The sequence below is a fragment of the Salvelinus sp. IW2-2015 genome, linkage group LG11 (assembly GCF_002910315.2).
Source record: "Salvelinus sp. IW2-2015 linkage group LG11, ASM291031v2, whole genome shotgun sequence".
NCBI lineage: Eukaryota > Metazoa > Chordata > Actinopteri > Salmoniformes > Salmonidae > Salvelinus > Salvelinus sp. IW2-2015.
Window position 1 is genome coordinate 23,093,639 of NC_036851.1, and position 23,916 is coordinate 23,117,554.

General features: G+C 39.6%; 1 protein-coding gene across 4 annotated transcripts in view; it reads right to left on the reverse strand.

Moving 5' to 3' along the window:
- Positions 1-466: 466 nt before the first annotated feature.
- LOC111969994 (rho guanine nucleotide exchange factor 10-like protein) overlaps positions 467-23,916 on the reverse strand; it is a 174,501-nt gene continuing 151,051 nt past the window's right edge. For all 4 annotated transcript variants that reach the window (XM_023996458.2, XM_023996459.2, XM_023996460.2 and 1 more), the window contains 3 exons: positions 20,419-20,590; positions 4,056-4,178; positions 467-3,906 (listed from right to left, as the gene is read on the reverse strand). In XM_023996458.2, the coding sequence (XP_023852226.1) occupies positions 3,362-3,906; positions 4,056-4,178; positions 20,419-20,590 (840 nt within the window). In that variant the 3' untranslated portion in view covers positions 467-3,361. The remainder of the gene's footprint in view (positions 3,907-4,055; positions 4,179-20,418; positions 20,591-23,916) is intronic.

Below are 23,916 nucleotides of genomic sequence, written 5' to 3' on the forward strand. Positions count from 1 at the left end.
GCCAACRAGGCCATCCAGAAACCGTAGTAAGCAGGGTCGTCAACTGCTGCTTGGGATGGGTTGGCAGACACCAATGCTACACAGAGAGAACGTCTCCCAAACTGTGGAGAGCCAGTGATTAGATATGCAGCTGGTGTTCCACGTGGAAGGCTAGTGGTGTGGAGACATATGGGCAGATGGCGCAAGGAGGGTCACCAGGTCTAACAGACTGGGCTGGACCTCACTGCCATGGGCTGTCCGAACAGAGAATTGTGAAGTCCGGTTCCAAATCGGACGAGCCAAGAGATTGGACACAGTGGTCTTTAACAGACAGATTAGATTGTTATTAGGCATCACACAATGGGTCAAAATGTAGACAAAATTGCTGTTTCTTTGGTAATTGAACTGCTCTAGACTTGCAAAGATATCTTCAAAGCAACACATCAACCTTAATTCGAGCCCCACAAAAGATAATTGGAATATCATGTTATCGCTATGAAGTATTTATTTAACATTGACGTATTACACATGAATTATGAAACACTTTTAAAGTACASTATGTATTCATTAACGTACCAAAGGGAATTTGGAATTGACATTTAATGGAGTTAAGCAATGTTTTATATGTGCAATGTAACTTAACATTATACTGTACATCTAATGTTAGACCTCTCACTCTATCCACATATACAACTGAGTCACATTATTTCATCATGTTCAAAAGTTAAACCGAGTGACTTATCATAAGCCTCTTTCTCTACCACAGGGGTGTCAAAGTCTATAGTATTATAAGGGCACATTATTTTCAATTATGTGCATGAAAGTCAAAGTATGGGTAGCTTCTAGTAGCTGCAAAATCTGTTTTATAGGAACAGACAGCATGGTTAGTATGAGTGTAAAGTTATAATAGACAATCTCCATTCATGAGTGTGAATAGATAAAATAATATTGAAGCTAAAATGATGGGAAAGGATGAGAGGACGGATACACATTAAGATACACATTAAGATATGAATCCCACAAGAGAAAGGGAAAGTATAAGATGATGAGAATGCGTACTGTAGATGCGAGAAGGAATTATACAACAAGCAAATGATCATGCTGTTTGTATGTGGCTGCTATGAATGTGAACTGTGTTTGCGGTGGTCAGGGGTGTATTCATTCTGCCGATTCTGTTGAAAAACTTAAATGGAAGCAAACAGAATGAAACGGGGATAAACATACCTGAATTTTTCCAACAGAAACTCTCATTTGCAACTGTTGGACTAATGATTACACCCTAGATCAACTAGATGCAGGCAAGAGTCTGCAAGGCGATATTGAATATGTAATTTCTCTCTCAACCTGTGCACCTACGTRGTAAACTTTAATTCGGAAGCTAGGTTGTAACCTCATGATGGGTATAGGGAAAATTTGAGTATCATGTAGTAGCCTAAACCTATCGATGTTACATTGAGCTGGGTGAATGGAATGTGAATGACAGTCATCCAATATGCTGTAATAGAAATAAGGCCATGCTCATAAAAAAAAAGATTGGCCTCCCTCATCTTAAATGGCACCGACCGCCAATGATGTATACTACATAAAGGTTACTCAATCATACACTCTGGCTACATCCAAATAACCTTGACATGTGGGTGACCTCCAGAATAGTGTTGTAGAATAGTATTATCATAGGAACACTAAACAAATCTTGTACAGTACGCTTTCAACAGCTTTTCTCATGTGCACTGTACATTTTGATAGAAACAACGCAACACTGTACTGAGTTATGTTTTCTGTTGACCTTGACCTGTTAAACAAAGCAACTGTATTTTAATGCCGGGGAGACGAAGTAAAATAAAATAATGTTTCAGAACCATAGAAAARATGACCTTCTACTGGGATGAAAAAGGGAACTCGGGTATGGAGATGTAAGGGGAATTAAACAACAGATTCTACAGAAGTGGTGACAAAATATGGAATCAACCATCATTTCCATCCAGCAGCATAGGAAACTCAAAATAACACTAAGTCTTCAACACCATGCATTCATAGCCAAACATCTCAATTAATTTGTCAATCAACTCTTTTCAAAGACATTGTCAAAGGTAGGCCATTTCCGTTGAAGCAGAATAAAATAGAAACAGAAACAGGGCAGGAGATTACCATGTCTCTGTTAGCACAACAAACCACCGATGGCAATGGCTTCAAACAGGGAGTGAAGGAAAGGAGATACAAATGCTTAAGGACACTAGGGGATAGATTTATCAAAGGTTTGTGTGTGTTAAATTGCCACAAAAACCCATACAAAGCATTCTCCCTTTTAGGTGCCTCCACACAGCCACTAATGACGTCTGGGTGGCTGCAGCAGTTGTAGCCATTGTCTTTAGTAGTGAATTCAGTAGGCCTTTTGATGTGTAACATAGGTTAAATGAAGTTTGTTGCATATTGTCATGCTGGTGTGGATATGTATTTGCTTTAACTGACTTAAAATGGACAATATCATCGTCATCCACAAGAAACATATATGGTGTGCATTTTGCACTTTGTAGTAATACAAGTGGGAACATTTAAATGTAAAACTACTAACCTCTGATAGACCAGGACACAAAGACAATGCCTTCTATTCCCTCTCATATCTCAGATAACCTATCTATTTATGCAGTAGAAAAAAATCAGACGATTAAGCACTCACAGTCAGCGTCCAACACACTTTCATTTTTCTAAAAGCACAGATTCACTTGTGACACATTGACAGACATTTCACATATTTCACATTGCCAGGGAGAGCTTGAAGTTTGCTGAACTAATAGAACTAAATAACAGTGAAGTACTTTGTACACCTACAGTAGTTTCTCAGCTTTTCTCAGCCCTAAACAGATGGCTTCTCTCCCAAAGGATCAGATAAAAGAGGTCCATCTTCGGCACTGCAGCATGGTAGATTCAACAAAGTGTCACTCTCAAAMGAATGTGGTCCATTCTTACTCACAAAGGAAGGCTGTCAACCGTGGGAGAGAAATCTGTGTGAGGTAAGCACTGTCAACTCTGATGATGCTTGTTTTCGGCATATCCATTTTTGTAAGGAGGGGAGAGGACCAGTTTAAGCTGTCACAAGAAAGGCTCTGGGCCTGTGGCTYAGAATGAGTAAGCAGGGTCATCCAGATCCACCAATGGGATGGCAGTGCCCCATGCCTCACAGGTCACCAGCAGGTCTCCTCAGATGGAGCATGCAGGAGCTCCCTAACACAAAGAGTCATCAGCCTGGCCTTGTGCTCTGTGCCAGCACTAATGTCCTGCTTTCACATGTTTCATGTTCCTGGCATTACGGGATGGAGAGGATTCAGGGCTGGGGCAAAGATCTGCTTCTCCCCTCTACACTGCCTGAATGTTGATACCCAGATCACACTGTCAGTGGTAGTTGCCATACCATCAGGGTGGTTTCTGAAGACTCCACCCCCGCCCGCTCCGTTGTCCCTTCCCTCAATCTGTGGAAACCCCTGCCCCCAGATATGACCGCTGCCGAGATCACTCTGTCCCTGCGCCCCCCGTCCCGCTCACAGGGGTGCCCCTGCACCCACATCTCTGGGTCGTCACTGAACTCATAGATTGAGCCATCCTCCAGGCTGTGCTCCAAAGACTCCAGGGAGGAGTCCGATGCTTTATCGCCCCTCGCCGTTAGCGGTCGCCCTGGCAACCCCGAAGTGGAGCGCAACCTGTACTGTAGCAGCACACCCCGCCGCTTGCCCACCCCCTCCCCCTGGGAGGAGCCTGATTGTGGCAGAGACTCCTGGGAGGAGGAGTCACTGCGGTCCTCCTCTCCGCAGGCAGCGTCGGGTCCGTCCGCCACAGAATCCCTCTTCAGTAGCTCTGGGGACAGGGTGCTGGACGTGGCCACCAGGAAGTCCACTGGACCACAGTGGGCATTCAGAGAGGTCATCCCCTTTCCTGCAGGACAGAGATACAATCAGAAAAGAACAATGGTGACATACATACCCCCAGAAGCAACTAGCACCATTTTTATAATGGATCACTTTTCACTGTGAAAAACGTTCACAGGCCCCTTGATTCATCATATCCTCCTCCGTCATCTGTACCTGTTATTTTGGGGATGCCCTCCAGTTTGGGCACGGGCAGAGTGATAATGATTCCCTGAACAGTGCCCACCCACAGCAGCCCCTGGTAGATGAGTAGGCTGGTGACACGCATGCTCTTCTGGCCTACAACATAGGAATAGGGAAACATTGGGGTTTTGTTAAGTACTGTCTTAACATTATTAAAATAAATGTTTTATTGTCACATACACCAGATAGGTGTAGTGAAATGTGTTGTTTTACAAGGTCAGCCATAGAAGTATAGCACCCCTGGAGCAAATTAGCATTAAGTGCCTTGCTCAAGGGCACACCAACAGACTTTTCACATTGTTGGCTCTGGTATTCAAACTAGCAATCTTTCAGTTACTGGCCCAATGCACTAACTGCTAAGTTACCTGTCCCCCTCATGTTGATAGTCTTGATAAACACGGTCTGGTACACTCACTCCATTACACACTTAATTTCCAACCTCCCCTTCCTTGCCAAGACTCTGGAACGGACTGTGGCCTCCCAATTACAAACCCACCTACTAATCAACAACCTATATATGGGTGGCAAGTAGCCTAGTGGTTAGGAGCATTGGTCTAGTAATTGAAAGGTTGCTGGTTCAAATCCCAGAGTAGGTGAAACATCTGTCAGTGTGCCCTTGAGCAAGGCACTTAACCCCACTCTCCAAGGGTGTCTCAGGGGGAATGGGATATGCAAAAGTGTTTTATAATCATTTGCAGTGGTGTAAAGATCTTAAGTAAAAGTACTAATTACGTCTGTTTTTTGGTCTTTACTTTACTATGTTGTTGKCAACTTTTACTTATACTTCACTAKATTCCTAAAGAAAATTATGTATTTTTAACTCTACATTTTCCCTGACAACCAAAAGTACTCCTTTTCATTTTGAAAATGCTTAGCAGGACAGGTCACACACATCAAGAGAACATCCTTGGTCATCCCTACTACCTCTTATCTGGCAGACTTACTAAACACAAATGCTTAGTTTGAAAATTATGTCTGAGTGTTGGAGTGTGCCCCTGGCTATCCGTAAATTAAAAAAACAAGAAAATTGTGCCATCTGGTTTGTGAAATGATTTATACTTTTACTTTTGATACTTAAGTATATTTTAGTAATTACATTTACTTTTGATACTTAAGTATATTTAAAACCAAAACTTTTACTAAAGTAGTATTTTACTATGTGACTTTCACTTTTACATGAGTAATTTCCAATTATGGTATCTTCACTTTTACTGAAGTATGACAATTGGATACTTTTTCCACCACTGCACTTGTGCATGTGTGAAATAGGACAAATTTAAGCACCCACCTAATTATTGTTATAATAGAGCCCCTCCAGTCTGGTTTCCATCCCCTCCACAGTACTTAAACTGCACTCCTCAAAGTTGTCAATGACCTCACCTCTGCTATTGCTGGTGCCCTCAACATCCTGATTCTCCTCGACCTGGGTACCGCTTTTGGCACAGTGAGCCATCAGATCCCCTCACTAGGCTTGAGGGTCTGAGCGTTGAAGGCACTGTACTCTCCTAGCTACAATCATATCTCACAAACCAGACCCACTACATCTCCCTCAATGGCCACACCTCAGCTGCAGTTACACAGGGTGTCCCCCACGGCTCTGTGCTGGGCCCCTTACTCTTCATCCTCGCCCTTGGTCAGATCCTCTGTCACTTCTACCTTAAATTCCACTGCGATGCCGATAACACCCAGATCTACCTCAGCACCAAATCCTTTTTCAACTTACTTCTGACCACATTAAATCCTGCCTCTCTGCAATAAAAACATGGATGCAACAAAACTTCCTCAAGCTCAACAGTGATAAAACGGAACTCCTCCTCATAGGCACCAAATCCACCCTCACTAAAGCTGGCAACCTCACCCTCACCATTGATGATACCACTGTCTCTCCCTCCCTCCCCCACGCACGCAACCATGGCATCACCCTCTCCTTTGATCACCACATAAGACACTGTCAAATCCTCATTTTTCACCTCCGCAACATTGCCAAAGTCAGGTCCTCCCTCTCCCATCCTGCTCCTGAAACCCTCATACATGTATTCTTCTCCTCCCGTCTTGACCACTGCAACTCACTGCTCTCCTGTATCAACTCAATGGTTCAAAACTCTGCTGTCCGACTCTTCACCCACACTAAGTCCTGGCAGCTCATCACCCCTGTCCTCTGGTGGCATGGCTTGTGGGGTATGCATGGGTGTCCAAGCTGTGTGCAAGTATTTTTTTTAAAGTACATAGAGAGCTAACATTAATGACATGCATGTCAATCTCTCATGGCTCAAAGTGTAAGAGAGATTGACATCATCATTACTTGTTTTCATAAGAGGTGTTGACAAGCTGAAGGTACCGAGCTGTCTGTTAGGGATAGCCCCCTTTTTATTTTATTTTTTATGTTAGCCTAAATGACATACCCAAATCTAATTGCCTGTAGCTCAGGCCCTGAAGCACGGATATGCATATTCTTGGTACCATTTGAAAGGAAACACTTTGAAGTTTGTAGAAATGTGAATTGAATGTTGGAGAATATAACACAATAGATCTGGTAGAAGAAAATACCCTTGACTTTCGTGACCATGCTAATTTGGGGCTAGCTGTTGTAGCATTGATTGATACACTCACAAAAGCTTAGATTGCTTTCGTTGCAAAGCATATTTTCAAAATKTGACACGATAGGTGGATTAACAACAAGCTAAGCAGTGTTTTGGTATATTTCSCTTGTGATTGCATGATTATAAATATTTTTAGTAATATTTTTGAATTTGGCGCCCTGCAATTCAGCGGTTGTTTAGGGAAATMATCCCGTAATCGGGATCTGTGCGCAGAAAGGTTAAGTGTTGCAGTCATTTCAGTCACTGTAGTAGCTGACATGTATAGTGTTGAGTCATCCGCATACATAGACACACTGGCCTTACTCATAGCCAGTGGCATATCGTTAGTACAGATTGAAAAAAGCAAGGGGCCTAAACAGCTACCCTGGGGAATTCCTGCTTCTACCTGGATTATGTTTGAGACGCTTCCATTAAAGAACACCCTCMGAGTTCTGTTAGACAAGTAACTCTTTATCCACATTATAGTCGGGGAGTGAAGCCATAACACATCAGTTTTTKCAGCAGCAGACTATGATCAATAATGTCAAAAGCTGCACTGAAGTCTAACAAGACAGCRCCCACAATKATTTTATCATCAATTTCTCTCAGCCAATCATCAGTCATTTGTGTACGTGCTGTGCTTGTTGAGTGTCCTTCTCTATATGCGTGCTGAAAGTCTGTCAATTTGTTTACTGTGGAATAGCATTGTATCTGGTCAAACACCATTTTTTCCAGAAGTTTACTAAGGGTTGGTAACAGGATGATTGGTGGGCTATTTGAGACAGTAAATGGGACGTTAGTATTCTTMGGTAGCGGAATGACTTTAGGCATGGAGGGAAGCTGAGGGCACACACTTTCTAGTAGGCTTAAATCAAAGATGTGGCAAATAGGAGAGGCAATATCGTCCACTATTATCCTCAGTCATTTTCCATCCAGATTGTCAGACCCCGGGGCTTGTCATTGTTGATAGACAACAATACGTTTTTCACCTCTTCCACACTGACTTTACGGAAATCAAAAGTACAATTCTTGTCTTTCATAATTTGGTCAGATATACTTGGATGTGTAGTYTCAGCATTTGTTGCGGGCATGTTATCCCTACAGTAAGTTTGTTTATCTTGCCAATGAAAAAGTCATTAAAGTAGTTGGCAATATCAATGGGTTTTGTGATAAATGAGCCATCTGATTCAATGAATGATGGATCCGAGTTGGCTTTTTTCCCCAAAATGTCATTTATGGTACTCCAAAGCTTTTTACTATCATTCTTTATATACTTTATCTTTGTTTCATAGTATAGTTTCCCTCTCAACCATACCATTTTTCAATTCCTCATCAATCCAAGGGGATTTAACAGTTTTTACAGTCATTTTCTTAATGGGTGCGTGCTTATTAGTAACTGGAATAAGCTGACCTAAGTATGACCTCTTATACACTATTTTAGAACCAGCCTTTGGAACTTTGGTTTTCCTAGATATGGCTATTATTTTGTGATCACTACATCCTATGGATTTGGATACTGCTTTTAAAGCAAATTTCTGCAGCATTAGTAAAGATGTGATCAATACATGTTGTTGATTTCATTCCTGTGCTGTTTGTAAATACCCTGGTAACTACCAATTGTGCTGTTTGTAAAATACCCTGGGAACTACCAATTGGGAAGAAAAAGGGGTAAAAGTACAAAACATATATAATATTAAACTTAACAAGCTAAAATACAAACCAAAACATTGTTTAGAAAGTAACTTTTAATTGCCTGGTTTGCTAGATTGACATATATACTATACTTTTTAAATGGATGGGTTTATTGGTGTGAAAATACACCAGCTGTGCTATTTTGGAACACCATGCTGCTGACGTCATGCAGCCTGTCGTTTTTGTATTTATACTTTTTCTTAACGACAAGTTTGATATCGGAAGACAATAGAATGTTCATGATGTCACTGTGACAACTGTATACAGACATGTCGATAGACGTAGCATAAACCAGCCTTTAGTCTTGAAATCTTTGGCTGTTTAGTACACTATCGTACTCACTCTGTTTAGCCTGAATCCTTAAAGAGATGGGTGGGCTAAGGGTTGAGAGGGTGTGAATGATGCTGAATGGGTGTAGACAAAGAAGACCTCTCCAGTGGGTGTACCAAAAAAAAGTGGGGCCACAAGTMTATCAAATTTCAAAGCAGAAACTTTCCCATTGTTCCCCAACTGTAGTGTATGATATATCATTTTCTAGAGCTGAGTCTTTACTTTTATCCAATGTAAAAAACACTTTAAAATGTTGCTACAAAAGKCCGAATCGAACCGGTCAGTCACATTTATCTCTGGCCCTCTGTGTGACCTCTGTGATCACATGTGAAATATACAGTATAATTTTTTTTTAAACATTAGATMACTTTAAAATCGAAAAAGACAAAGCTATAAACCATCAACTTTGTGAATTCCACTAGTATTTAATAGGAGGGGTTCAGCATGAAATATCCTTTATATTCTTTTTACACACCTATATATTTTTAACTATGTCAACATGTCTTTGTTGTAAATGCTTTGAAGCCAAACTGGTTGTAAAAAAATACAAGAATTACAAAAGTTGCAGAGTTAATTGAAAATAATGCCATTCTTGATTAGATTAAATTAATTTGTCTATTTTCTTGATCGATATGGTCTATCCACTAGAAACTCATGGACAATTTGGACACAGATATAACAAATATACACTACCTTTGAAAAGTTTGGGGTCACTTAGAAATGTCCTTGTTTTTGAAAGAAAAGCTAATTTTTTGTCCATTAAAATAACACCAAATTCATCAGAAATACAGTGTAGACATTGTTAATGTTGTAAATGACTATTGAAGCTGGAAACGGCTGATTATTTATGGGATATCTACATCGGCATACAGAGGCCCATTATCAGCAACCATCACTCCTGTGTTCCAATGGCACGTTGTGTTACCTAATCCAAGTTTATCATTTGAAACGGCTAATTGATCATTAAAAAAAKCTTTTGCAATTCTGTTAGCACAGCTGAAAACTGTTGTCCTGATTAAAGAAGCAATAAAACTGGCCATCTTTAGACTAGTTGAGTATCTGGATCATCAGCATTTTGTGGGTTTGATTAAAGGATCAAAATGGCCAGAAACAAAGACCTTTCTTGTGAAACGCGTCAGTCTATTCTTGTTCTGAGAAATGAAGGCTATTCCATGCGAGAAATTGCCAAGAAACGGAAGATCTTGTTCAACGCTGTGTACTACTCCCTTCACAGAACAGCGCAAACTGTCTCTAACCAGAATAGAAAGAGGGGTGGGAGGCCCCGCTGCACAACTGAGCAAGAGGACAAGTACATTAGAGTGTCTAGTTTGAAAAACAGATGCCTCAAGTCCTCAACTGGCAGCTTCATTAAATAGTATCCGCAAAACAGCAGTCTCAACTTCAACAGTGAAGAGGCGACTCCGGGATGCTGGCTTTCTAGGCAGAGTCGCAAAGAAAAAGCCATATCTCAGACTGGCCAATAAAAAGAAAAGATTAAGATGGGGGAAAAAACACAGACACTGGACAGAGGAACTCGAGCCTCTTCAATGTTGACGTGGGGACTGGTGTTTTGCGGGTACTATTTAATGACGCCTATGTAGATATTCCATAAAAAAATCAGGCGTTTCCAGCTACAGTAGTCATTTACACAATTAACCATGTCTACACTGTATTTCTGATCAATTTGATGTTATTTTAACCTTTACTTAACACCCATCCCGGATCCGGGAGCATCCTCATCAGTAAAAGCTGACTAGCATAGCCTAGCATAGCGCCACAAGTAAATAATAGCATATAAATATCATGAAATCACAAGTCCAATACAGCAAATGAAAGATAAACATCTTGTGAATCCAGCCATCATTTCCGATTTTTAAAATGTTTTACAGCGAAAACACAATATGTATTTCTATTAGCTAACCACAATAGCCAAAGACTCAACCGCATATTTTCACCATGTTTCTACCGCATAGGTAGCTATCACAAAAACCCGAACCAAATAGAGATATAATTAGTCCTAACCAAGAAACAACTTCATCAGATGACAGTCTTATAACTGTTATACAATAATGTATGTTTTGTTCAAAAATGTGCATATTTGAGGTATAAATCATAGTTTACCATTGCAGCTACCACAAAAATATCACCAAAGCAGCCAAAATAATTACAGAGAGCAACCTGAAATACCTAAATAGTCATCATAAAACATTTATGAAAAATACATGGTGTACAGCAAATGAAAGAAAAACATCTTGTGAATCCAGCCAATATTTCCGATTTTTTTAAGTGTTTTACAGCAAAAACACAATATAGAATTATATTAGCTTACCACAATAGCCAAACACACAAACCGCATTTATTCACCGCATAGATAGCATTCGCAAAAACCAGCAAAAGATATACAATTAATCACTAACCTTGACCAACTTCATCAGATGACAGTCTTATAACATCAGGTTATACAATACACTTATGTTTTGTTCGAAAATGTGCATATTTAGAGCTGCAAACCGTGGTTATACATTGTGAATATGTAGCATCGATTCACCAGAATGTCCGGAGCTATTTTGGACACCACCTAATCTGACCAAAGAACTCATCATAAACTTTACATAAAAATACTTGTTGTATGGCAAATGAAAGATACACTGGTTCTTAATGCAACCGCCGTGTTAGATTTTAAAAAATAACTTTACCATAACAAACAGCTTGCGTTATTGCGAGACAGCGCCCGCCAAAACGGCAGAGAATAGGAATCAACATTTTCCACAGAAATACGAAATAACATCATAAATTGTTCTTTCTTTTGTTGAGCTTCCATCAGAATCTTGTACAAGGAGTCCTAGGTCGAGAATAAATCGTTGTTTGGTTTTAGAATGTCCTTTTCTCCTGTCGAATTCGTGCCACAATGCTAGCCAATGTTGATGACGTTCCCAGTTTTTCTCGACGCAAAGAACGGAAAACTCCAAAAGTCCAAATAAARGTTGAATAAACTGATAGAACTCGGTTGAAAAAACCTGCTTTACGATGTTATTATCACATGTATCAAATAAAATCAGAGCCGGAGATATTAGCCGTGTATACCGAATGCTTATCATAAGACAATATGGAGGTGCTTCCCGCGCCTTGGTAGACAAAGGAAATTCTGGACACGTCATTCCAAGAGCTCTTGTTCGACCTCAGATCAAGCTAGACACCCCATTCCACCTTCCACTGCCCGTTGACATCTAGTGGAAGGCGTATGAAGTGCATGCATATCGATAAATATTAGGCAATTGAATAGGCAGGCCCTGAAACAGAGCCTCGTTTTCAGATTTTTCACTTCCTGTCTGGAAGTTTGCTGCAAAATGAGTTCTGTTTTACTCACAGATATAATTCAAACAGTTTTAGAAACTTGAGAGTGTTTTCTATCCAATAGTAATAATAATATGCATATTGTACGATCTAGAATAGAGTACGAGGCAGTTTKATTTGGGCACGATTTTTTCCAAAGTGAAAACAGCGCACCCCTATTGACAAAGAAATTTGTTTTTCTTTCAAAAACAAGGACATTTATAAGTGACCCCAAACCTTGAACGGTAGTGTATACTATATAMTAATATATATTTTTCAAGTTATTCAAGTAAAAATAACCATAAATTGCTATAGATTACCTGTAAATTACCAATGTTACCGGGATCACTTACCGGTAGCTTTGCAACCCTAGTTATCACTATAAACGAAGATGCCATAATTGTGAAATTACAAACAAAACAGGAGACAATACATGAGGTTTATGTTTTTCTGGTCCCTCAGTCATTGGCTCTCCTGGTACTGATATCTAGACCTCCACTTAATATCTACGGCAATCACCTAATTGAATTACAATAACAGCCATGTGATCGCTACTGAAAGAATGCTCATTTACATGTAGAGCTGCATTTACATGGTTGTTCTGTGTCACACTCAGATTATGATGTGTGATTCGCATGAGTGGTTAGAGAGCACCTTAATTGATTCATTTCACCACGCACGAACACAGCTCAAGTTTGGAAGAAACAGCAGGGTTGTGCAAGTAGGGAACGGATGCAGGATCGCTGAGGTGCATGTTAAGCGTCTGCAGAGAGGAAGCGATCTCAGAGGGTCACAAGAGAGTTAGAAGGCATAGTGAAGAACTCAATCTTCGAAATGTCAGCCAACTGCTTACATAGAGATTTTGTCTATTTCTAGTGTGTGTCACAGAGTGCTGCATCAGAAGGGCAGCGGTTGTCATGAACACCCACTGCAGGGTTAACATGAACTGTAAAGTTAAGTGAGAACATCTTCTAAGAACAGCAATGAAGGAGGAAAATGACAAAGACTGGAGTTTAGGGAGGTTGTAGCCCTTACCTGCAGTCAAATTTCCTAGTGGCCTCATGGGTGGAATGTTATTCAAATTTTTCATAATTTCCTAATTAATAATCATTCTTTAAAAAAGCCACCTAAAATCCGATGTTTCTATGTCAAACGGTTTTGGTATATTTCAATCTTCTGTGTATATAAAGTTGGGATGCAAACTCAAAATTGAATACATTTCAACTATATATCTGACATGGTACATGTGCCTTCATTTTTTTATGCCCATAACCATGTGTTTGAGGTGCATACTTTAAAAAATAAATATTTGTTTAAGACTCTCAAGAAACATTATGTGACCCTGATTTAGCCCACTGCTGTAAAAGGTTAACTTCTTTGGGGTAGGAGGCAGTATTTTCACGTTCGGATGAAAAGCGTGCCCAGAGTAAACAGCCTGCCAGTCAGCCATAAAAGCTCACTTTGCACTTCCTAAGGCTTTCTATAATATAATATAACTTTTTTTACTTTTCGTCCGTACTTTCCGCTAGACTTGACCGCGCGCGGACGAAAAGTTCAAAAAGTTATATTACAGTCCGTATAAACATGACAAACAAAGTATTGAATCAATCTTTAGGATATTCTTATTAACATAATTCTTCAATAATGTTCCAACCAGAGTATTCCGTAGTCTTCAGAAGTGCGATGGAACAGAGCTCGCTCTCACGTGAACGCGAATGGTCAGGTCATGGTAGACCTGACTCATTCCTCTCTCCTTCGGCCCCACTTCACAGTAGAGGCATCAGACAAGGTTCTAATGACTGTTGAGATCTAGTGGAAGCCTTAGGAAGTGCAACATTACCAATATCCCACTGTATCTTCAATAGGAGCTGAGTTGAAAATCAACCGACCTCAGATTTCTCACTTCCTGGTTGGATTTTTTCTCAGGTTTTTGCCTGCCGTATGAGTTCTGTTATACTCACAGACATCATTCAAGCAGTTTTAGAAACTTCAGAGTGTTTTCTATCCAAATCTACTAATAATATACCTATTCTATCTTTTACGGCTTTGTAGCAGGCCGTTTATTCTGGGCATACTTTTCATCCGGACGTGAAAATACTGCCCCCTACCCCAAAGAAGTTAAGGAGAAGTGCATCTAAAATTCCATGCATAACACTTGTATTTTCATCAACATTTATTTTGAGTATTTCTGTAAATAGATMTGGCTCTCTGCAAAATCACCGGATGTTTTTGAACTACTGAACGTAACGCGCCAATGTAAACTCAGATTTTTGTATATAAACTTTACCGAACAAAACATACATGTATTGTGTAACATGAAGTCCTATGYGTGTCATCTGATGAAGATCATCAAAGGTTAGTGATTAATTTGATCTATATTTCTGCTTTTTCTGAATCCTCTCTTTGGCTGGAAAAATGACTGTGTTATTCTGTGAATAGGCACTCACCTAAAATAATCGTTTGGTTTGCTTTCGCCGTAAAGCCTTTTTGAAATCGGACACTGTGGCTGGATTTACAACAAGTGTATCTTTAAAATGGTGTAAAATAGGAATTTTAATTATGGGATTTCTGTTGTTTTGAATTTGGCGCCCAGCAGTTTCACTGGCTGTTGACGAGGTGAGACGCTACCGTCCCACATACCCTAGAGAGGTTAAGCGATCCTCCACCTCCGGTTTCCACAGTAATGCAGAGGTCTTCAGTGGGCTGATCTAAGGAGTGTTTTTTTGTGTTAAAAATATGTTTCTAAAGATAAATATTTTGCTGTGATATTTCAAATGAGGACCTTTTGAAGTACAGTACCAGTCAAAAGTTTGGATACAGCTACTCATTCAAGGGTTTTTCTTTATTTTTAAAATGTCCTACATTGTAGAATAATAGTGAAGACATCAAAACTATGAAATAACACATATAGAATCCATATGTGTTATTTCATAGTTTTGATGTCTTCACTATTATTCTACAATGTAGAAAATATTAAKAATAAAGAAAAACCCTTGAATGAGTAGGTGTGTCCAAACTTTTGACTGGTACTGTCCATATTTTTTTACCCAAAGAAAACAACTATTAAACCCATTAGCAGAAGGGACAGGTTTTTCTTCTCGGCTTTAGAACCTTCCCAGTTGTTTATGGCATCGGACAGAAACCCCTTGGTGAGGAGCAGCACATTAACCCTTTGCACTCGTACCCGTATACGATTTGAAGTGGCAGATTTGGTCACTAATTAGCACCGAAATTGAAACATGGTGGCTGTACAGTAACATGCTATACATGATGTCAGAGCTTTGGCTCTGTGCTTCACATCGCTGTATGGGTTTTGACTGACAGCTGTTCTGAATTTGAGCATCGCTTGCAACAAGAAGTTTCCTCCATCCCTCCCGGTAATTAAGCAACTTTTATAAATGTTTTATCTCAGTGAATAAAATTCCGTAAATTTAAATGACTCAATGTATTTTGAAAGATGCGACGTTGAGGATTATTATAAYTACTGCTTTGATGTTATACAAGCAAGCCAAACACCGTTGAGTCCTAATGTGCACTTTACATTTCCAAATCATAAAACTCACGTCATATAGTGTCAAAGTTTACGATCACTATGTTTGATGTACAGTTACAAGATGACATGGCATCATACCTGTCACGGCCGTCGTCGGAAGGAGACCAAGGTGCAGCGTTGTGAGTGTACATTTTCTTTTATTTATGTAAATGTCACCAACAAAACAAGAAAACAAAGACACGGCCGTGAAGCTTAACATGGCATTAGTGCCACTAACAAAGATAACTACCCACAAACACCAAAGGAAAAAAGGCTGCCTAAGTATGATTCCCAATCAGAGACAACGATAGACAGCTGTCCCTGATTGAGAACCATACCCGGCCAAAACATAGAAATACAAAACATAGAAATAAAGAAACCAGAATGCCCACCCTAGTCACACCCTGGCCTAACCAAAATAGAGAATAAAAGCCTCTCTATGGCCAGGGCGTGACAAATTGTTCTCTACAGAATGAGCCTATGTTTGTTTATTTTGAAGTATCTCAATGCACTCATGACTCCTTTCTATGCGCACCAAAATTATGGTCTGTTTCTCTGAATTGCCTTGTGAAAGCCTAACACTGTAAGATCGAATATTATAACATAGCTAGTCATGATGGCAATAGAACAAGCTTACAAATCATACCCACCTAACCCAGAWTGCGATTGAAAATAGAACAATTTTGGATTGTGTAAACAACAACAGTAATGGTGTGATGGCGGGAATGCGGAGTTATGTTCCAAACAAAACAACTACAAGTGTGCTTGCTCTAGTTCCTCAACAGCACAACTAGGAGAGCTCGAAGAAGTGCCTGATACTGTAGTTGAAGACTCTTCTTTAATCATAAAGGTGCATTAAAATTGCATAGGGGCAATTCCTTGATAATYGATTTACGCTTTGACTCAGTTTTTTTTCACTGTAAAATGTTGATTTCAAAGTTTAACAAACCATACAACTCTATGCACAAGGACTACTTCAACAATTTCCACAGGAAAATGTGCAAAAAATAATTTAGTGGAGGAACTGTGCCGATGCAAACTTTAGTAACGGAATTACAGTAAAATCTCCCTCAGGTTTTTATGCGACCACATTTTCAAAACTCTAAAATATTTGCTCCAAAATAAGATTCAAAGACGTCTGCAGAAAGAATGGGGTGTCAGCTATGACATGGCACCTTGAGTTAGAAAACATTTATTTTGGTTGTTGAGTAAGTGAAATGGATTTACACCTGGTAACGGAATTGCAGTAACTGAATTGCATCATGGATCCCTGATCTGTACTACACGTAAATGCATAATTATGGATATGAATGTCATTTTCCTCATGTTTCATAAGTTTTGACATCACAGCTCAGCTCAGCACAGCAGAGCACTGTAGAGTACAGTGCAGTACAATACAGCACAGAATGGCAGAGTAGGGTAGAGTACAGTAGAGTTCAGTACAGTAGAGTGCAGTTGAGTACACTGCAGTATAGTACAGTAGAYTTCAGTATATTATATTCTACTGTACTATACTTTACGGTACTGTATTGTACTGTACTACTCTATTGTATTGGACTGTACTCTACTGTGATCTACTCACTGTACTGTATTGTACTTGACTGTGCTCTACTCACTGTACAGTACTGTGCTATCCAAACTTGTGAAACATACTGTATGTCTATGATAGGTTCAGATTTGGTCCATCCCGGTTCGTTTGTGGACTGGGTGGACTGACCAAATTTGAACATCCATGGACGTCTGGTGTCGGTCGATGCTCAGTGGGGGAGGATGCTGGTTATGGTAAATAGAAAGAGAGGGGTGGTAATGGGTGGGTGTCAGTAAGAGCTGGGAGAGGTGACATTAACTGGAGAGTGAGAACTAGAGGCAGAGTGAGAGAGAGGGAGAGGTTGTCCAGACTCAGACTGTTCTAACACTCTTGGTTTGACCACCAGATAACAGAAAGAGGAAGAAAACAGTAACCAGCTGAACATAACAGTATGKCAGTGGGAGGCAGGACAGTAGCAGGTGACTATTATGATTTCCCATTGTAGCCAATTCAGTTGCAACAATTCCATTACTGATTTTTAATCACTTACTAATTCATAAACAAAATTGATATTAGTAAATCACTATAACTAATTGGTGGTCGACGATTACTTGTTACTTCTGTGAACTTTCATTATCCTCCCTCCTCATGAGGGAGATAAATGTTTAAATATCTTGAAGATACAGTATGTGGGATTTTGGTAACAGAATTACAAGGCACAAGGCAATGTAAACAATTTCTCCAAAACAAAATATAACTGTTGATATTAGTTGGCAGGGGTCTTTACTTCAATATTATTGTGTTTTGATGTATTTCTGATACCTTTTAATACTTTTTCTGGTAGATGTTTTCTAACACCCCTTTTCCATCTGTTTATCCGGAAATCAAAGCCTTTACGTATGCCTAATTAAGATGGAAAATGATTGAAACATCTATCTATGCCTTCCCAAACATATAGACTCTTAGCTTTCATTTGACACCCAATTTGACATGCTCCTATGAACTTCACATGTTGGTGCTCATGGGTCCTTTTAGATGGAAATGCCCTTAGAAACTGTGCACACCTTGGAGAGGTGTGTGGTCACTTGGAGACACCAGTCAGTCCTCTCACTCAAACCCTTGTCATTTTTATTGTCTTATGTTGCACCTACCCCACATTTACCAGGAATATACTTATTATCATGTTAATGAATGTAACAAGAGTATTTTCAGATTTCGGTATCAACAAATGCGGCAAAAAAGGAAGTAAATGTAAAATGCACATAATATAATCAGTGTAATGTTTGTATTCAGTGTTGTGTCAGGTGAACTATTGTGTCCTCAACTTTGGTCTAATAATTTTCCCATTATCTCCAAGCTGTTCCCTTTCAATTGCTACCATGGTTATGCTTATGCTTTCCATGTTTCTTCTGTAAGAAACATTTCAATTTAGCCACATCCATATAGGCCAATTCCCACAAAGGTTAAAGGGTGATTTTGGGAAAGGATAATTCATGAATGAATGATCTATTAATAGAGAGGCCAGTGGAAATGGAAGAGCATTGATCTGTAATAACTCAATCAATATTCCATGTTACATGTGCACTCAGTGTATCCAGAAGAACCAGGTGCTCCTTTACCCATGAGCACAGCAGAAGAGAAACTGGAGCATTTTCTCTCTCGGGCCCTGAGGACCCCTCTAGCCACCCCCCATTCTAGCCCCCCTAACCCCCCTTGCACCCTGTCTCCCAACTTTCCCTGAGGCCAACCTGCCACCCTCTCTCATTCTCATACATGCTGCATATTTCATCAGGAAGTGCTGGAGTAGGGAAGAAATGACCTCAGGATCACCAAACTATCTAAAGTCTAGACATCTTGACCGATAGGAACGTCTTCTACAAGTGTCTAACAAAAATAAACTTCGATCTGAGAAAGAAAAGCTTGGGCTTTCTGAAACATGACTTTTTTTATTATTATTTTCTTCTCCATCCATTTCATGAGAAAGGGCTACAATAGTGGAACTGTTGACGGTAATTATCTTTGTCTGGCTGCTGAAGCTTGATTTGGTGCACTGCCTTTTTCTAATTTTAGTTTGTCCGACTCTGATCCTCAGTCCTTTTGACCTGGAGAATATCAAACTCTGTCTGGGCTGAGATGCATGGGGGAAGGAGGCACATTTGAATACATTCAGACAGCATTAGCGGAAAGGGAGCACAGGCTACACTGAATCAGCTCAAAATAACCCTCAGAAACAGTGTGAGAGTTGAGGCACCAGGTTAATCAGGATGTAATGACTCCCTGGGCCATAGGACCTTGGGTTGAGATTGAATCAAAATGACAATGTGTGGAATGACTACCCTCAGACATATACTCTTTTCTGTGTCTGCTGTGGGTTTGTCCTGACTCTCCCATGGAAATACCTGGGTTGGCTGATATACAGTATATTTAATGTATCATGAAGGTAGGAGGCGGAGAGTGAGGAGAATGTATACATCATCCTAAAGGGGTTGCAGTGAAAGGTAAAATGAGGGTGAGATGAAGACAGCAAATATGGGTGAGAAGAAAAGAGATGTGGCAGTACAAAATGAAAGGGAGAAAGATAAGGTAAGAAGAGAGAAAGTGAGAGAGGAGAGAAGAAAATGGAGAGACGCCAATAGAAAGAAGGGGGGGAAACTGGCACAATACCAGCGTTGCAGGGGCGTTAAAGGAAAAACAAGCGTTTCCATGGCAACTCATGCAATGAAAAACTTTGCCTGTCAGCATTTTAACAGCGCCTTCATGACTCTACTCCTTTTATTAATTCCAGCCTCTTACCCTACAGCTTCATTAGGGCTTCACGGGTTCTGGAGGCTACTTATTCAGGTCAATCCCTGGAGCACAGGACCCAAGGAGCAGCTAGCTCCAGCAAGACAAGACCAGAATACCTGTCCAGTGAGGAGCGCATCGTCGGTGTGACTTAATTGGTGCCCTCTCATTGCTCTTGTACAATGAGGGCCCCAAAAACGGACTAATGTATGCCATATGTTTTCCTCCTAACCCCACTAATACAACAGGTCAGGCTCATGCATTTGCATGTGCTTGAAGACAGATTTGAATGTGATAGAAAAATAGCAAAGACTTGTGGAGTTGACGTTGTTTCATACAACACTTGACTTAAGTGTTTTCTAAAATACTTCAAAAACAACCAAGAATGGGCCGTCAAAATTATAGAGATGCATTAAATCAGAGGGCTTAAGGGCAGGAGTGTTAGAGAGGGTGACATTGGGCTCTACTGTAAAAACAGCAGGAAAACGTTGGCCCCTGGAATTAGAAGGTCAAGATGAATCCCTATGCCAACCTGAGGGTGGGCGTTCTGTACTGTACCTGGGTTGTGCAAAGATACTCGCGTGGAGATGTTGATTTCCTGCAGATGCTCCAGTGTCTCAGTGTGGAACAGGCGAATAGAAGAGCCCTCACTAAAGGCCATCCAAACTCCTCCCCCAGCCCGCACCATATGGGCCACGGTCACCATGGGGTCTGGGTGCACCTCAAACCTCTGGAAGAGAGGGAAGGGGGGAAGCTGTCAATAACATCACTATGGAAGCAGTGAATAATATCACCATGGAAACCATAGTAGAGATGGGACTTAAAATAGGCCTAGAGCTGGCAAGCAAATGCTTACACACAGAACATGTATATACAAATCAATGACCAAACAGTATGGCCACCGTTAGACCCAGTTTACATTGGTATTTTAAATTAGATATACTGTAGATCTGAGTTTTTTATGAATACAATTCATTTTACATGTAGAGATCCTGGTCTAAATGCAATAGAACATATTTGTTTTGTCAAATCACGTGATGTTATCTTGGTTAGCTTTCTCTGCTATCAGATATAAGGGTTATGTGAGGAACTGCTGAGGTACATGCTCACAATCTGGAGAAAAAAATTATCCTAGAGAAATCTGGACATTTATAATACCGGTATATTGCATTCTGGCTATCAAAACAAATTACCATATTAAGTGTGACGTTACTGTCTGTAATTGCTTATTTACCATTGCTCTGCACATCACAATTTTATGGACCTGTATGTAGACACCTTATCCATAATGAAGTTATAATATCATAGATATGACTTTATTAAACGTATGCATGCACATAAAAACTCACCCACACAGAAGCACACACACAAATGTGCACACTACAAAAGGACTGTGGCTCAATGACATATAAGAACCCCTCTCCAGGAGTTGTATTTAATAGTGTTGTATAATAATGTGGCATAATCACCTTCCGGTGTAAAAACCATGCAGATTAAAAACAAAAAACTATGTTTTAAATCTGAAATATGTCACTTTTTGTGCAACTTGACCAAATTCACATAGAATTGTTAGTTATAGATCTGTCATTCTCATTAAAAGCAAGTCTAACAAGTGGTAGATCTGTTCAATGTGCCCTATTTCTATGCTTCCCGTTCTTAAGTTGTGTTTTTACGTCTTTTACTTTCGGTTCTGTGCACCAGCTTCAAACAGCTGAAAATACTATCTTTTTGGTTAATTAACAAATATTTCACAGTGGTTTAGATGGTACAATGATTCTCTGCGCTTGCTTATTTTGTCACATAAACTGAAATTAGGCGAACTATTAGAATTTTATCAACCAGGAAATGGCAGAGCGATTTCTGCATATTGCACCTTTAAGTGATAATTAGGCTGAAAAAGAAAGGAAATTCACATGAGCACCACAATGCCTACTCCACCCTTGCTCTACCAAGGTTTTCCAGCACACAGCTTTGACCTAGAGTACTACAGTAGCTATGTTGGTCTATTATACTTCAAACAATGTTTAGGCAGGTTTCATAGGATTCAAACCTTCTCAAACAGCCTAATTCATACTCTTAAAGGAGGTGCTCCCACAATAATGTGATTTGTACCGCATACAAGGTAAATTATTGAATTTTTCACACATCACTAATTCATACTCTTCAGAGGGATAATGGATTTTACAGTGTCCTGCTATTAAAATTATGTGTGTGTATATATTAGCCCCCCATCCTTAGGCTGTATGTATTTTTTAGATATAAGCCTATTGGAAATTGTAGCATCACAATCTTTATTGCAAAAATAAATACAGATACAATACAAACATAACTTTTGTGCTACATATTCACTTGACTGAGGTAATGAACTGTCCTTTGATCATCACAGCAATTGATTAAACAGGACCATGTTTGCATATTCTGAGTTTATGTCAATATTACAAACTTTTTTTAAATACAGATAGATACAAACATAACTTTAAGCTACATATTCACTTGACTGAGGTAATGAACTGTCCTTTGATCATCACAGCAATTGATTAAACAGGACCATGTTTGCATATTCTGAGTTTATGTCAATATTACACAGATACGCTAACGGTTACAGAAATCAGAAATGCAGACAGGATTTATCTATCTGAGTAACACACCACCACCTTTTGTTATGTTGGGCACCTACTGACCAAAAAAATGGTGGTACTGATGCATCAAGACTTGAACCAACAAGACCCTGAACAGCTTCTACCCCAATGCCATAAGACTGCTAAGTAGTTAAAAACCTCTTGGCACACAGATCCCTTTAGCGGGATCATTTTCATAAACATCCGCTGAATTGCAGAGCGCCAAATTCAATTTMTTTTATAAAAATATTTAATTTCATGAAATCACAAGTGCAATATACCAAAACACAGCTTAGCTTGTTGTTAATCCACCTGTCGTGTCAGATTTTGAAAATATGCTTTACAGCGAAAGCAATCCAAGCGTTGGTGTGAGTTTATCGATCACTAGACAAAACATTACAAACAGCTAGCAGCAATGTAGATTGGTCACGAAAGTCAGAAAAGCAATACAATTAATCGCTTACCTTTGATGATCTTCGGATGTTTGCACTCATGAGACTCCCAGCTACACAATAAATGTTCCTTTTGTTCGATAAAGATTATTTTATATCCAAAAACCTCAATTTGGTTGGCGCGTTATGTTCAGTAAACCACATGCTCGTGCAGGTCATGAAGGGCAGACGAAAATTCTAAATAGTATCCGTAAAGTTTGTAGAAACATGTCAAACATTTTTATAATCAATCCTCAGGTTGTTTTTAACATAAATAATCGATAATATTTCAACCGGACGGTAAACTATTCAATACAAGAGAGAAAGAAAATGTCGAGCTACCACTTTTGCGCGCATGAACTAATCGAAAGACATCTGGTAGTCCACTGACGCGATTTGATAAATCTCGCTCATTTTTCAGAATAAAAGCTTGAAACTATGTCTAAAGACTGTTCACACCCTGTGGAAGCCATTGGAAAAGGAATCTGGTTGATATCCCTTTAAATGTAGGAAAGGCAGGCAATGGAACAGGGATTCTTCAAAATAAGAGGCACTTCCTGGTTGGATTTCCTCAGGTTTTCGCCTGCAAAATCAGTTCTGTTACTCACAGKCAATATTTTGACAGTTCTGGAAACTTTAGAGTGTTTTCTATCCTAATCTGTCAATTATATGCATATTCTAGCATCTGGGCCTGAGAAATAGGCCGTTTACTTTGGGAACGTTATTTTTCCAAACATAAAAATACTGCCCCCTAGCTTCAAGAGGTTTACCAAATAGCATTTCACTGTCGTCACAATTGTTGTTTACAAAGCAAGTGACAAATAAAATGTGATTTGATTTATATTGCTAAAATAAAGATTAAAGGAAATACAGGGAGGCACCACATTACTACTAGACAAAACAGCTCACTCAATCAAGCTGATGGTCTTGTAAGTATAAAAGCAAAGCATGCTTTCATTTAATAAATATAAGCTTGAAATGGTAGTGGAATGGGATAAAGTCTTAGT